Source organism: Vicugna pacos, chromosome 14 (assembly GCF_048564905.1).
Source record: "Vicugna pacos chromosome 14, VicPac4, whole genome shotgun sequence".
In the NCBI taxonomy this organism is placed as follows: Eukaryota; Metazoa; Chordata; class Mammalia; order Artiodactyla; family Camelidae; genus Vicugna; species Vicugna pacos.
This window is the reverse complement of record NC_133000.1, coordinates 20,690,307-20,704,238: the sequence shown is the minus strand read 5'-3', so window position 1 is coordinate 20,704,238 and position 13,932 is coordinate 20,690,307. Positions and strand designations below refer to the sequence as shown.

The following is a 13,932-nucleotide window of genomic DNA, read 5'->3' as shown; positions in this document are numbered from 1 at the left end:
AACACTTAGAGGTCATGGTAGGATTATTAACTGGCCTAATTTCAAAATTGTTGTATCTTGGGGAATCAGGAGACCCAAGGAGAGGGAGAGAGACAGGGAAACAGCCGGTCGGTGGAGGGAGCAGTCAGAACACACACATTTATTGATCAAGTTCACCTTCTTATATGAGAGCCCCGAAACAACTGCAACAGTAACATCAAAGATCACCAATCACAGCCCGCCCTAACAAATAGAATAATGATGAAAAAGTTTGAAATATTGTTAGAATAACCAAAATGTGACACAGAGATATGAAGTGAGAAATGCTGTTAGAAAAATGGTGCCGGTAGACTTGTTTGATGCAAGGTTGCCACAAAACTTCAATCTGTTAAAAAAAAAAAAGCAGTATCTGTGAAGCACAATGAAGCAAAGTACAATGTAGTCTGTACCACATGTCAGCAAAGACCTGAAGGAGATAAAGGAACGAGCCAGGCAAACATCTGGGAGGAAGCCACTCCAGAAGAGCAAAGTGCCTGTGCAAAGCACTGATAAGATACGAGAATGCGTGTTTATGGTACAGTAGAGAGAATTCTGGCAGCTGGAGTGGAGAGAAAAGGGAGAAGGACAGAAAGAGATAAGGCCAAAGAGGCGGCAGTAGCCCAGATCATCCAAGATCCTGCATCCATTGTGAGGACTTTGGATTTTACCCTGAGCAGAACAGGAAGGCGTTAGAGGGTTAGGACGAGAAATGACCTGCTCTGCTTGGTGTCTGAAAGCCGTCGCTGACTGCCCTGGGGGAGCCAGGATGGAAGCAGGGGGTTCAGTTATGAGGCTCTTACAACAATTTGGATGTGAGACGCTGGTAGCTGGGGCCTTCAGGGAATCTTGAAGTATTTTACTCATTTCTGTCAATATCTACTGGCCTTTGAACTCTTTGAACCCAATAACTGGACTTTGTCTTTCTGATGCCCAGCACAGTCTAGAAGCTATTAGGCTTTTAGTAAACAGTTGTTGAGAAAAGGAAGAGAAAGAAAAAAGAGAGATAGAAAAGGAAAAATTAAGAAGAGAAAAGGGGGAAAGAACGAATAGTTATTAGAGAGGCAGGAAAAAAAAAAAGTCCAAATCTGGGAGGTCTTCTAACATGGTCTGTAAACAGAAAAACCATACAAAACTATAAACTTATGACTTGACTTCTGCAAATTGCCCAGAATATGTGCCACCTGAACATTTGTCCTCATTCTGATATCACAATGTCTTATACAACAAAGGCACTACCCACAGCTCAACAGCTAAGACAGAGCAGCCAAACTGTCCTTTTCTTACCTGGAGAAGTTTGTCGTAACGCTCAGCAGACATCAGGAAACGTCCATCCTCAAGCTGCATCTCCCTGTTTTCCAGTAAATTGTTCAAAACAGGCAGAACATTCCTCTCTGCCTTTTCCAAGCCTTCCAAAACGAGGATTCTACCTTCTGTGGCTGCACGAACTGCACACTATATTTCCAAGAAATAAAAGCAATATTAAATGTTAAAGAAAAAGCAATATGAGAATATCGAACATAGCAGAATATGGCCTGAGTTTACTTTTAATGCAAATTAAACTGGGTTCTTCTCATAAGGACCAGGGATTAGGAAAGCTGGGTTCCAGATCTTGGATTTGCTTTATCTGCCAATATGGTCTTAACCTCTTATGATCATAACCATAGCCCTGTATAAGTCTTCCAAGTAAAGTTTAAGAAAATTAGAAATAGAGAAAAATAGGAACTAAAGTAGGCCCCAAATGGGGAGAAAATATAATACAAAAAAAGTGCTAAAGATGTGAAATTTTTTTTTCTTTAACTGATAGATGCTCAACAAAACAGAAAAATCTACTTTTTGGTCAAAATCCTTGAAAGTCTGGTTTAAAAAAAGAAAAAAAGAAAACCTCAATAACATTTTTTCTTGTACACTTAACAATATGATTAGGATTAATCTGCTAAATTTATTTTATCCCTCTCTCTTTAAAAGTCTCCTTTTTTGGTCTTCATGGCACTGTATTCTCTTAGAAAAACTTTCTCCTTTTCTGCCTGCCCATTCCATGTAGGTGATGCCAGAATTACATCTTTATCCCAAGCTATTCTTAATATACAAGGTCTGGCCTGAGTAATCATACTTAATCACGTAGTTCCAACCACCACTGCCACACTAGTGACTCCCAACTTCACGCTCCCCCGAGGTCTACCATATAGTCCCACTGCGTGTCTCCAACCAGACTCTGTAAGGCTCTCCTGGACAACACTGAACACATCGTATTTCCCCCCAAACCTGCTCTTCCTCTTATATTTTCTACTTAAGGTGAGAGCACCATTCACCCATGCCAGGTCCCAGATGTCTGTCTCTTCTCCTACGTTCAATTTATCACCATGTCCTGATGATTTAACTTCTTAAATATTTCTTCTCAACCCTTCTACCACTCCTCTAGTTCAGGCCTTCCTTAACCTCTCAGATCTCCTCCCTACTAACTCCAGGCTCCTTAAGTTAGCATATATGTCTAGCACAACCTGACATTTACCTAGCCGATATTTTACCTAGCTGATATTAGTTGCCTCGCATGTGGTATTTTTGCAACAATGAACTGGTTGTGATGTCCCCCTACGTGCGTATGTACCATACTGCTTTACTAAGAAAATCTGTCTGTTTATACTGAGCCCTTGTCAGTGTAGAACCACAACACTGAAGTTTTCCGAGCTCTAATACACCTGTTTCATCTTCCCAGCAGGATTCTTAGGTCTTGAAGGGGTGAGAACCCTGTTTTATTTATCTTATATTGATATAAAACTGGCTCATGGCAGGCTTTTAGTGTTTATGGGATAAAAATGTAACCGCTCAATTAAAAGATGCCATTATATAAGTTTTGGAAGAATTTTTACATAAAGAATAATAGTTATCTCTGCCCACACTTGTTATGAAAACAGAACTGAACATGTTTAACTGTCAGCATGAGAAATTTAGGTTACATATTTCAAAAATTTTCTATATAGATTTTTAAATAAAATAATTATGGTATAATTTTTCTTGTGAAATCTTAAAAAAAAAGGAAGTCATGCACACATATTTTACATGCAGTGAATACTTGTGATCCTTCCTCAGTGTGGAAATTAGACCAACCATAAGGATCTTTTCCTGCCCCTCAAGCTACAGAACTTTCAGAGACCTAATTTTCTCAAATAGAAATCAGAAAAAAATGCAGAAAGATCCTTCTGGACAAACCATTTCATATCACAGCTTTACCAACCCAACACATGGACACAAAGGATTTCAAGATAGAAGCAGCTGCATGACCTAAAATCAAAAACTGTCTAAGCCCTGTGCTAGATTTGCTTCTGATCTGATAAAAGACCTTAGGCAAACAATTAATCTGGATGTCTGTGTCCTCATTTACTAAATGAGAATATCCTCAAGGGGTATTGTACAATGTCACTATTTATGAATCAAAACAGCACTGAAAAAAAAATTTAAAGCTACCACACCTATTAAAATATAAATTGCTATTAATATAGCCATGATTTAATGAAAATTGATGCCAAAGAGTTTCAAATTACTCAAAAAGGCTACAGTGTAAAGCACTGAGGAAGCCAAAAAAAAAATTACATATATATTTCAAGTTGTTTATTTAAAATACAAGAATAGGATCAGACTGACTTTTGGTTGCTCCACCACCGACCTGCTATGGGTGACTTAGGTTAGTCACTTTGCCTCTTGGAGCCTCCATTTCTTTCTAAAGCTACACTAGTAATGGTGCTTGTCTCATAGATTATGCTGAAATTAAATAAGACAACCTCTGGCACACAGTAATCCTTAAAAAACCAATAAGCTCTTAGTATTATGAATACTATTATCCTTGTAGTCATTGTCCCCATCGTCATTATCAAAGTTATCCTCATCATCACCATCATTCAGAGAAGTAGCATAATATGATGGAAAGAACCTAAACTTTGGAATTGGACATATCCTGGTTCAAATTCTGCCTCTGCTACTTATCAGTTGTATGGCCATAGTCCTCTAAGACTCCTACTTACTTCACCTCTAAGATAGGGAAGCCACCTCCACCCTAAGGATTAAATGTAGTCACATAAAGCAGCAGGTACAACAGAGGTCTCCTCAATGAAAGCTATTTTTATCTCCCTTGATTTTTTAAAATGAATTATGTAAATCTTTCAAACAGTTAACACATGAGTAGAGAAGAGTTGGCCTGAGCAAGATGGCAACAGGCTAAGGAGCCAAGGCCTGAGTTCTGACTAACAGAGGCCAGAGGAAATACAGAGAGACCTTCTCCCACTGTCCAAGTGACAATCAGGACATATTATAACAATATAGTTGCAAAGGGTTTGGTGCAGGTAACAGAATTCAGTCACTCTCAACAAACAAGTAAATGCTTTTTCCCCTATTTGCTAAAAGAAGTAAAAGGTACTTATACAAGATAAAAATCTCATCCTCTGATCAATATCACTGTTATTCAATATACTAAGAGTTGCTTTCGGTAACCTGTATCATTAAAGCAGTGTATTAAAAAAAGGTTAATCTTTATTTTTTTTCTACTAATTAAAGAGAATCAAGAATAACCCAAAACAGAAGAGAATACATTAAAATATTATACAATTGTTTAAAGTGCATTTTATATATAATATTAAATATGTATATGGTACATTATGGAACTTAACAGTATTGTCAAACAAATCAACAAGATTCTAATGTGGAAAGAGCTCCTGGCTTAGAAAAGTTGAAAAAAATCATTTGAAGTTCCCCATCCTGCCTTTCTACTCCCCAAATTATCATGAGGATAGAGAATTTCCTCTCAGCCAGACACAAAAACCTAATCATAAATTTTTGTAGCTTACCTAACTTGTATCAGCTTATATTTGAGAAATGCAAGCAACGTATAATGACTTATAGGCTTCCTCTCCAGCTTTTTGGAGTCATGTGACAATAAGCAGAATTAATGATGAGAATGTCAACAAGCAAGGTAAGGAAAAAAATGAGAGTAACAAATTCTTAAAGGGGTAGAATAGCAAAAATTTACGCTTTTTTAAGACAAATAAAGTTAACATGGTAGCAAAAAAAATCTTATTTCTTCATGAGCATCACAATATCAGTCATATATATGTTCATATTTCTGTTCTTTAAGTAATTCTTTTGAAACAGTTCTTATAGTCTGCTTAGCAAACCAAATGCATTAAAAAAAAAAACCTTAAGTGACCTTCACATCAACAAGTGGATAAGTTATAGTAAATATTTACATAGACAAACATAGTACAAACGTCAACATTTGCTTGACAAGCTGTACCTTATTTATTTCATCAGTACCTCTCTCCTTTTCCATAGCCACTCAATTCATTGACATCTTACTGAAAACAATAGCCAGTAAACATAAAGACGATTCAAACTGGTCAGCATTTTTTAAAGCAAATTAAAGTCTATCAATTTGGCAAAGTACATACATGGAAATACTCAATGCTGACAAGAATCCATGAGGCAATCACTCAGTGCACACTGAAGAGGGTGTGAGCTGAACGCCCTTTTTGGAAAGTAATTGGCAATATGTGTATATCAAAACTCTTGAAAATGTCTAGACCCTTTGCTTAGTAATCATATTTCCAGCATTCAAGTCTAAAAAAATCACCAGAAATAATAAGATGTAAGTACAGAGATATTCACCAGAGTTATTTATAAGCCAAAGTGAAAACTTAGAAAGAGCCTGAATGACCAACAACATGGAAAAGTAGAAAAATGGGAATGTCAAATAAATAAGTCCATCTATCTGATGGAATATCATCTAGACACTAAAAGTCATATTTTTGAGGCATATCTAATGTCACAGGGGAAAAGCTCCTGATAAAATATCAGGTTAAAAAAAAGCAACATATTCGAGGAAATGTGTAACAGGCTTCATTATAATATTCATAAAATATTACTTTTGTTGGTAATCTGCACCTAAAAACCCCCTCTCAAAAAGCTGTAGATCCTGGAAGTATATATTTAACTTCACTATGTTTTATATACCCTTATGTACTTGACCTGTGGACTGAGAATACTTTAATAAATGTGCTATAGAATTGCTTATATTAAAATCTCCTTAATTCTTTTTTAAAAAAATCAAATTTCTATAGGCAAGTCATAGGAAGCGATTGAAAACTAAGAAATCAGCATATTGATCTTCAGCTAACATTTTAGAACAACCAATTTCAACTCTGGCTTCTTATTTAGTACTAAACTAAAAAGGCATTTCTGAGAATAGGGAAACCACAAACCTAAATTAAATCTGCCTAGAGAGAACACAGGACATCTATCTTTCACTCCCGCATGAGCTACTCTTTTTCTACTGTAAAAATCAATTTCTTATAGTCAGGGAGTAAACAATCACGTGTTCGAGGGTGGTAAGAACGTGCCTGGTCGATGTAAAAAGCCGTGCCTGCGCGGATCTCTCGACGCTGTTTGAGGTCTGTTTCGGTGGTGTCTCTGGACAAGGCAATGTATTCAACCTCCCGCTTGGTCAACTCCTGGAGAGCAGAGAGTGAAACTGTTTCAATAGAAAATCAAATCCCCAGCATATGCTTTGGAGCCAGTTATTTGACAATGTCACCCTACAGAAGAGCAGTTTGAATGTAATTCTGGATTATAGCCTTGAGGCTCAGCTTTGAGAAAAATGAAATAAATTGGGCATTAATCAAAATGTGTATGTATCTCTCCTCAGAGCTCTACTTTGACTGGACCCAATAATTTACAACTTAATTAGTTACTACTTAAGCAATAATAATTAAAATTGGATCTTATAAATCTTTAAGTCTCCGGTAGAATTCTTTTCAAATATCAGGAGTAATCATTTGGCGATTACTTGGTTTTCACACAAATGACAGTCATTTCTGTAAGCAACGTTCATTTTTTTTTAAAATGGTAATTTATTTTATTTAAAAAAATTTTTTCCTTGAGTATTCTTTTTTGAGATGTTTTATTTTTTATTTATTTGGGGGTGGTAGTTTTTTTTTTTTAATGGAGATACTGGGGATTGAACCCACAAACTTGTGCATGCTAAGCACTCACTCTGCCACTGGGCTATACCCTCCCCCCCTTAAAAGGGTGATTTAAATTAATTTACTCCATGCACTAATGTTTACCAACTGTATACAATATGTTAGGTACTTTAACAAGTGTGAAAATGAGGTAACTATCAATAGTCGGGTCAACAGAAGAGAGAGAGAGAAACACAGACATAGCTATTCCAGAAAGAAAAGAAGAGAGATGAAAAAGAGGAGGGGGATGAGAAGGAATTATTCCAGACACAAAAGAACATTTGATTGGAAGGAGAAACCATCAAGAATCTATTTCTTTTAGAATAATTTGTCTATTTCTAAATTCATTTTGCCCTATACGTAACAACTATGTACAAAAAGTCTTGGTTTTACAATGTTTAATTAAAAACAATGACATTCTCCAATCAAATAAGGCATACAATATGTTTTTACTAAAAAAGGAGAACAAATTAATTTAGTGGGGGTGTATAAAAAAAAAAGTTGAATGAATGTGCCAATAATGGTGAAAGGGGACATTTCCACATAATGGGATTTTTTTTTCTCCATCTTATCTATATGTGATGTTGATAAAAATATATTATTGGTGTCATTTCATTTTTTTAATGTGCCTGTTCCCAAGCACCCATAAATTTCAGTCTATCTGGAAAGAATGCAAAATTTTTAAACAGAGAAAACAATACACCATAGTGGTGAAGATGTGATGATAGCAAATGATGTTTCTCTATGTAAGAATGAACTGTCTGTGAGAGCACAATTTTGGAGTCCAGTTGCAGGTTCTCTTTTAGCATTTACCTCCTTCTGGCTTCTGGAACATATCACTAATGCCTTTCTGTCTTGTTTCATTGACTGGCTGAATATAATCTCCCTCACTGAAAAACCCTGTCATTTATATTGATTGACAAGGTGATATATGCCTCTTACTGTTAAATTGTACTGCAGTAACGCCCTAACTGACACACCAAGGATGTTATCCTCAGTCCTGACAGCTTCCTGGGACTCTTTATCAGCCAAGACAAGACCAGTGTCCTCAGCTGCTGCCTCACAGAAGTGGTTTGAAGCTCACAAACAGCATCAGGAATGGCAGATGGAGGCAGCGGCAGAGGTCTGCTCACATCTTTTTGAACTATCTCCAAAATTCCTTTTAAATGACTGAATATGAAATAAACACAACTATCAAATTACTTCTACTTAATTTCTCATTGGTTCAACAGGCTTGCCCCCAAATTTCTGCCTTTAAAGACATCATCTACTCTGGCTATTACTAAGCATAAGATCTTATATCTCATGGCAGTAGTACCCACTGCAGAGTTTGGAACGCAGCTTAGGTTAGTTAAGTTCTCATATGTGGACTTCCACCTGCTAGAGCTGCCTCAGCTCTAGTTCACAATTTAAAGTCTGGTTGTCGTTGTCTTTTTAAGATACAGGCTTTACACTTATAAACTTGTGTTGCATTTTTGAGCCAGCAAAACTCTTATAATCTCCCCATCTGGCTCTTTCCACATTCCTAACAAGCTTCCAAATCCTGCCAGAAACAAACTCAAAGTCAGATGCTGTGGCCTCTGAGATGAGCCAGGTAGAATGCACATCTTAAAATTAAAGAGGTCCTAGACCTGGGATTTTCGGTAGCTGACTCTGCATTCTTAGGCAAGACACTTGCCTTGTGTACTAATAAAGGGAGGATAACACTACAGTGGCACATTGTGCCTCACAAACTGATTCTAGGAACAAAAAATGTTATGAAATTTATGAGCCAGGGGGAGTTAGGTTCTTATCTGTCCATTGTATTTTTATCATTCCTGACCCCTGTGATTTTGGAAATACCAAAATAAATTCACCACTGAGATAAAAGAGTACATGAAGTATATTTCAATAGCATAGAAATCAATTTTTAATATCAAGTAACAAAAGGAAACTTTAAGTAAGGTTTCTCTCTTCATCCTAAAAAGTGTCTTTGGAACAGAACACCTTCATCTGATAGTGTTCTTCCTTGAATCCTTAGAGCAATGCCTATTAATGCTGACAAAGTAGGAGGAAAAAAGTCTGGAAATTTTTTTTATTTGGGTTGAGATTTGAATATTTCAACTCACTTCACAACCATACTCAGAGAACATCAAACATTTAAGAAGATAGCATGTCAGAAAGGGGGAGCAATAAGAGATTTGAGGTCTAGCTCCATCACTTACTCGCTGGATAAAGCTTGAGTGAGTTATTTAATCTCTGTGAACTCATTTTCTCATCTATTTAAAGAAAAATAAAAGAGTTCACGTAACACATAAGAGAGATTCTAGAAACCCTGGGTTCTCTTTAAAGATTATATAACATCAAAAAGTCAGAATTATTTGGCTTTTCAAAATGTGGACCAAAGATAAAATAATGTTTCCTGAGTAGTATAAAATTATGTTTTGTTTTGTAATCTCAGAGTTGCTGATTCCATCTGCTAATCATTGCCTGAATTTAAGTGGATTTCTTTCCTACTGGAAGTGGAGGATTTTCTACTCACAGCAAAAATTTGCTTAAGATATGAAAGGCAAATGTACATTTATTTCCCAAATAACATATTCCAGACGCTTTATAAATAAATCACCCGTCAACGTCAACATTTTTTAAGTAATGACTCATCTTGATATTTTGGTAAATTCTTAATTGATTTTTCAAAATAGCTTATCAAAGTTAAGACCCTTAGGAATCCACAAGAACTGACTGCTCACCAGGTACTGCATAGCAATAGAGCGTCGAAGAGGCCCAGGAGGTCCTATTAGAAAAACATCTTGTCCCAAAAGATCCTTCTGCATTATCCATCTTAGATGTTGAATTACAGATTGAGCCAGCGAGTCTGAAACTTTAAGGTGGAAAAAACGTAAAATGAAATGCAAATTAGGCTTCTACATGTAATATAAATCTCCAAGCAAGCAATGCAGATAGTATATTAAGTTTATATATGTATATATGAATGTGTATGTATATATATACCTATGCATATATACACATGCACACATAGACACATATACACTCATATATACATCTGGTGAATCTTGACGCTGTTTACAATAAAACCATTGTTACCTAATGTTAAAACAGGACAAACTTTCATACATCACCGTCTCATAATCTCACATTTAAAAACTTGTGAGAATGCTTAAATCACCACCTATTAGTGTCACTAAAGGAGTGAAAGTGATTTTCAAGGGTATATAAGCAACTAGGACCATTTCTTTGCCACAATTTTATAGCCCAACTCTTTTGTTCTAAAAAGGGAATGTGACTGAATCATCTCAAGCAATTAATGATTATCAGAGTCTTGAAAAAAATTTTTTTAAATTATAACTTACGTAGGCAATGGGTTGTGAGAGCTCTCAAATTTCAGTTTGTGAAAGTTTGACGCAGGTTTAAGGGACTTAAATGATTTCTTTAGAATCGAGGTCTGCTCTTCTCCACCAGCTCTCTTGGGAATAGAAGACTACTCCATGTAATACCCTTCTAAGCCTACCATTAAATCACCCATCAATCCACTCATCTTTTGCCTAAATATTTTTTGAATGTTTATATTAATACAATGCATCTATGTTTGCTCACTTGTAAGTCACCTAGTGACTCAGCAAGTGCTTTCCCAGGTATACAAGAAAAACTCAGCCTTATACGCAGAGACATACAGAATACTCAGAGAAGTGTCATTCAAAATAAAAATAAAACTGGAGACAGGAGGTGGATAAAATGTACATGGTGGGATATTATATAACCAAAAAAAAAAAAACCCCAAGAATAAAGTACCACTTCTTCCAACAACGTGTTTAACTCTGAAGAGGGCAAAAAAATGGTCACAAAATAAATCGCATATTAATGTCACTGTTTTGATAATGTTCAAAAAACTAGCAAATTGAATTCATTACAAATACATACAGATGTGATGAAACAGTGCTTGAAAAAGCAAGCGGATGATAAATTCAGGACACCTAGATGTGAAATCAGAGAGATTCTCACGGATAACTTAATGGTATTCATAATAGTCTAGTTCTTAAACTGGATGTGGGCACAGAGCTGGTTTTATTTTCAGTTGCATTTTATACATAAACACACACACAATATAGATATATATGTATATGTATGTATATATGTGTATGTATATATGCATACATACATATATATATAATATAAAAAGTCTTTTGTAGGTATTGAATGTTCTATATTTAAACTTTGTTTAATCACCCAGTAAGGTCATGAAAGCATTAAAAGGTCACACTAAGAATACTTGCCTAGGAGTAAAGCTGTGCTTCCCCTGTCCCTTACCAACAACGTAATATTGCTAGGGTGGCTCCCCACCTTTCCTCTCAGAAGTTAACATCTAATCACTGGGAAAAAATTAATTTCTGGTTTTCTTTATCATGGTGGGAAGATGAAGGACAAGGTTTGGGCAGACTGGTTCGTTTGTCACATCACTGGGGTCACACTAAAGCATTTTATAACTTCTCCCAGGCAAGTCCTTCCACATCTGAAAATGAGGAGACTCATCACCCAAGTGGTGCATGGCTTCTCTCCTGTTCTATGAAGCTTCTACAACATGCATGGGGGCATATCACCTCCAAGGGGGCAAAAACTGAAGGAAAATTCCTAGATATTACAAATGGTCCATTGCCCCCTAAAGGGACACTATGCATAAACAGATATAGAATATATCTACGGTATTGGAATTTCATGGGATTGGGGAGAGACAACTGGGGGGAAATGTCCTTGGGAGAGCAACAATGATAAACACTGCCCCAAGACCCTCACCTCTGAGACTCTCTCAAGGAGTTCCACAATGCTGGGAAGCAATTCATCTGTGCTTGGAAAGTCAACCTCATCCCTAACTATCAGATGTCGACTTAACCATTTTCTTTCCCACTCCAGGCTTAAATCTTTGAACTATATGGTCTACTCTTATTTCTACGTGAGTCCATCTGCTTGCTGTTTAAGTTTGAAACAAAACAAATGTTAAGAAGCTCTAATTTCTCTACCAGTAAAATTACAGTGTTCCCTATGCTGCAGATCTGCTACCTCTTCTTACTGTGAGATCAAATATATAATTTAAAACTTACACATTTCAGGCTTTTTCTTCATATTTTCACAAGTCTCAGTTTACTTTGGCCACAGGCCTTCTCTACACTCCTCTTAGGGTTTTGTGTTGCTTCTTTGTATTCACCTTTGGCAATTTGCCTGACCTTCCATTACCTGGATTTGACTATTTAAAAGATGAAGTTTCCAAAGTTCTATAAGGCAAAGCCAAGTTGGTCTCTTCGGTTTCCTCCCACCTTTTATTATTCATAACTATTTGTAACTATCCATAATGACAGAGTCCCAATACAGTTCCATTCCATTTTGAACGCCTTGACCTTGGGATTCACTGATATTTATTTTCAAGATTTTTTAAAATTGAAGGCAGCATTTTCGAATCAAATGTGAGGCCTTCCCTTCACAAGCTGTCGGTGTTAACAAAGTGCTAAAGTTTAGGAATAACTTATCTTTTTCTTAGCAAACTGAAGGAGAATCAAAGTTATAACAACAGAGCAGTCTGTACACCAGTGTACTTTCCCGGGTGGGAGAGAAAGGCGTGGAGACGGACTTTGGAAAGCTGGAACCCTGGGAATTGTGTAGAATTTTGAGTATGCTCGTGGGAGTGTCTTCCACTCAGCATGATCCGCGGGTGTTGAGAACTACTGGCCTGAGGCATTTTGAATAATTCTCAGCAATCCCTTCTTTCACTCCTACCCCTCAGCCGTGGTTCTCAACCAATGGCAGTGCTTGCCATTACTCCATGCCTGCCAGAGGCATTTGGGAACATCTGCCACTGTATTTCAATTCTGCGGATGATGCATAAGCAGTTTCCAAATCCTGTGGCTGGCCTTGTGGTCCATGTTAGACCTTCACAAAGCCCTTTTCTTTTCCCTTCTCTTGTCGTCCCTTAATAACAGTAATAATGATAGCCATAATTTTTTGCATTCCTGTCATATGTCAGGTAATACGAATGATTTTTCACGCAATATCTCATTTAGATCCCACAATCATCCTAGAAGGCAGCAGACTACAGCATGTAGTCTGTAGGTGATACAGACTCGAGCCAAAGTCTTTAAACCCCAACTCTCCTGTTTACTGTGTAAGCTTAACCAGTTATTTAAATTCTCCATCCACATAATGGATATGATAAATGTGCTTATTTATAAGGCTGTTATGATGATTAAATTAGGCACTTAGAACAATGTCCAGTAGTAGCATAAGCATTTGTTAAATAATCATTATTCCTGTCTTATGAATAAGAAAATAAAAGTTCTTATGGTAGTATCATTTGTCCACAGTTAAAAAGCACATAAACCAAGATTTAGACTTAAGCTGTTTGAGTCCAAAGCTTGTACTCTAGCCATTATGCCCTATTACCCCTCCAAAACCTTTTTAACAGGCTCTATCTTCAGGTCCAAGACTTCCCCTCCAAGTCTGAACCTCACAAGACTCCGTCAAATTTAGTGAATTTGCCTTTATGGATATTAATTCTATTTCTTGGGTTTTGGTGATCCCAACAATACCATGTTTTACTCCTTTTATTAAAATTTCAAATTCATTTTGTTGTTTATGTTATCAGAGAACCCACATCTCAAAAAAAAATTCCCATTTTTATTTATTCACTTTTTTAGTATAGGGTATTTTGTCAAAGAAAATATTTAATTTGTTAGGAAGTTGCACTGAACTACTGAGAGGAAGCATTATGTACTGCTGTGTGGTGTCTGTGGTGTATTTTACATTAATGCTTGAAACTAGCTGTATTTTTAGGATGGCCTCAAGAAGACATGAGTCATACTTTAAAGTGTTCCAGAAATAGAAACAAGACATAAGACTGTACATTATGAACATCTGCAAAACAACC

At 36.5% G+C, this 13,932-nt stretch overlaps 1 protein-coding gene across 1 annotated transcript in view; it reads right to left on the bottom strand.

Annotated features, from left to right (window-relative positions):
- The window catches only part of VWA8 (von Willebrand factor A domain containing 8), a 295,349-nt gene that overhangs the window by 258,657 nt on the left and 22,760 nt on the right, over nucleotides 1–13,932 (bottom strand). The window contains exons 3-5 of the mRNA XM_072976319.1: nucleotides 9,752–9,882; nucleotides 6,402–6,512; nucleotides 1,303–1,470 (exon numbers count right to left, since the gene is read on the bottom strand). Coding sequence (XP_072832420.1) covers nucleotides 1,303–1,470; nucleotides 6,402–6,512; nucleotides 9,752–9,882 — 410 coding nt within the window. The remainder of the gene's footprint in view (nucleotides 1–1,302; nucleotides 1,471–6,401; nucleotides 6,513–9,751; nucleotides 9,883–13,932) is intronic.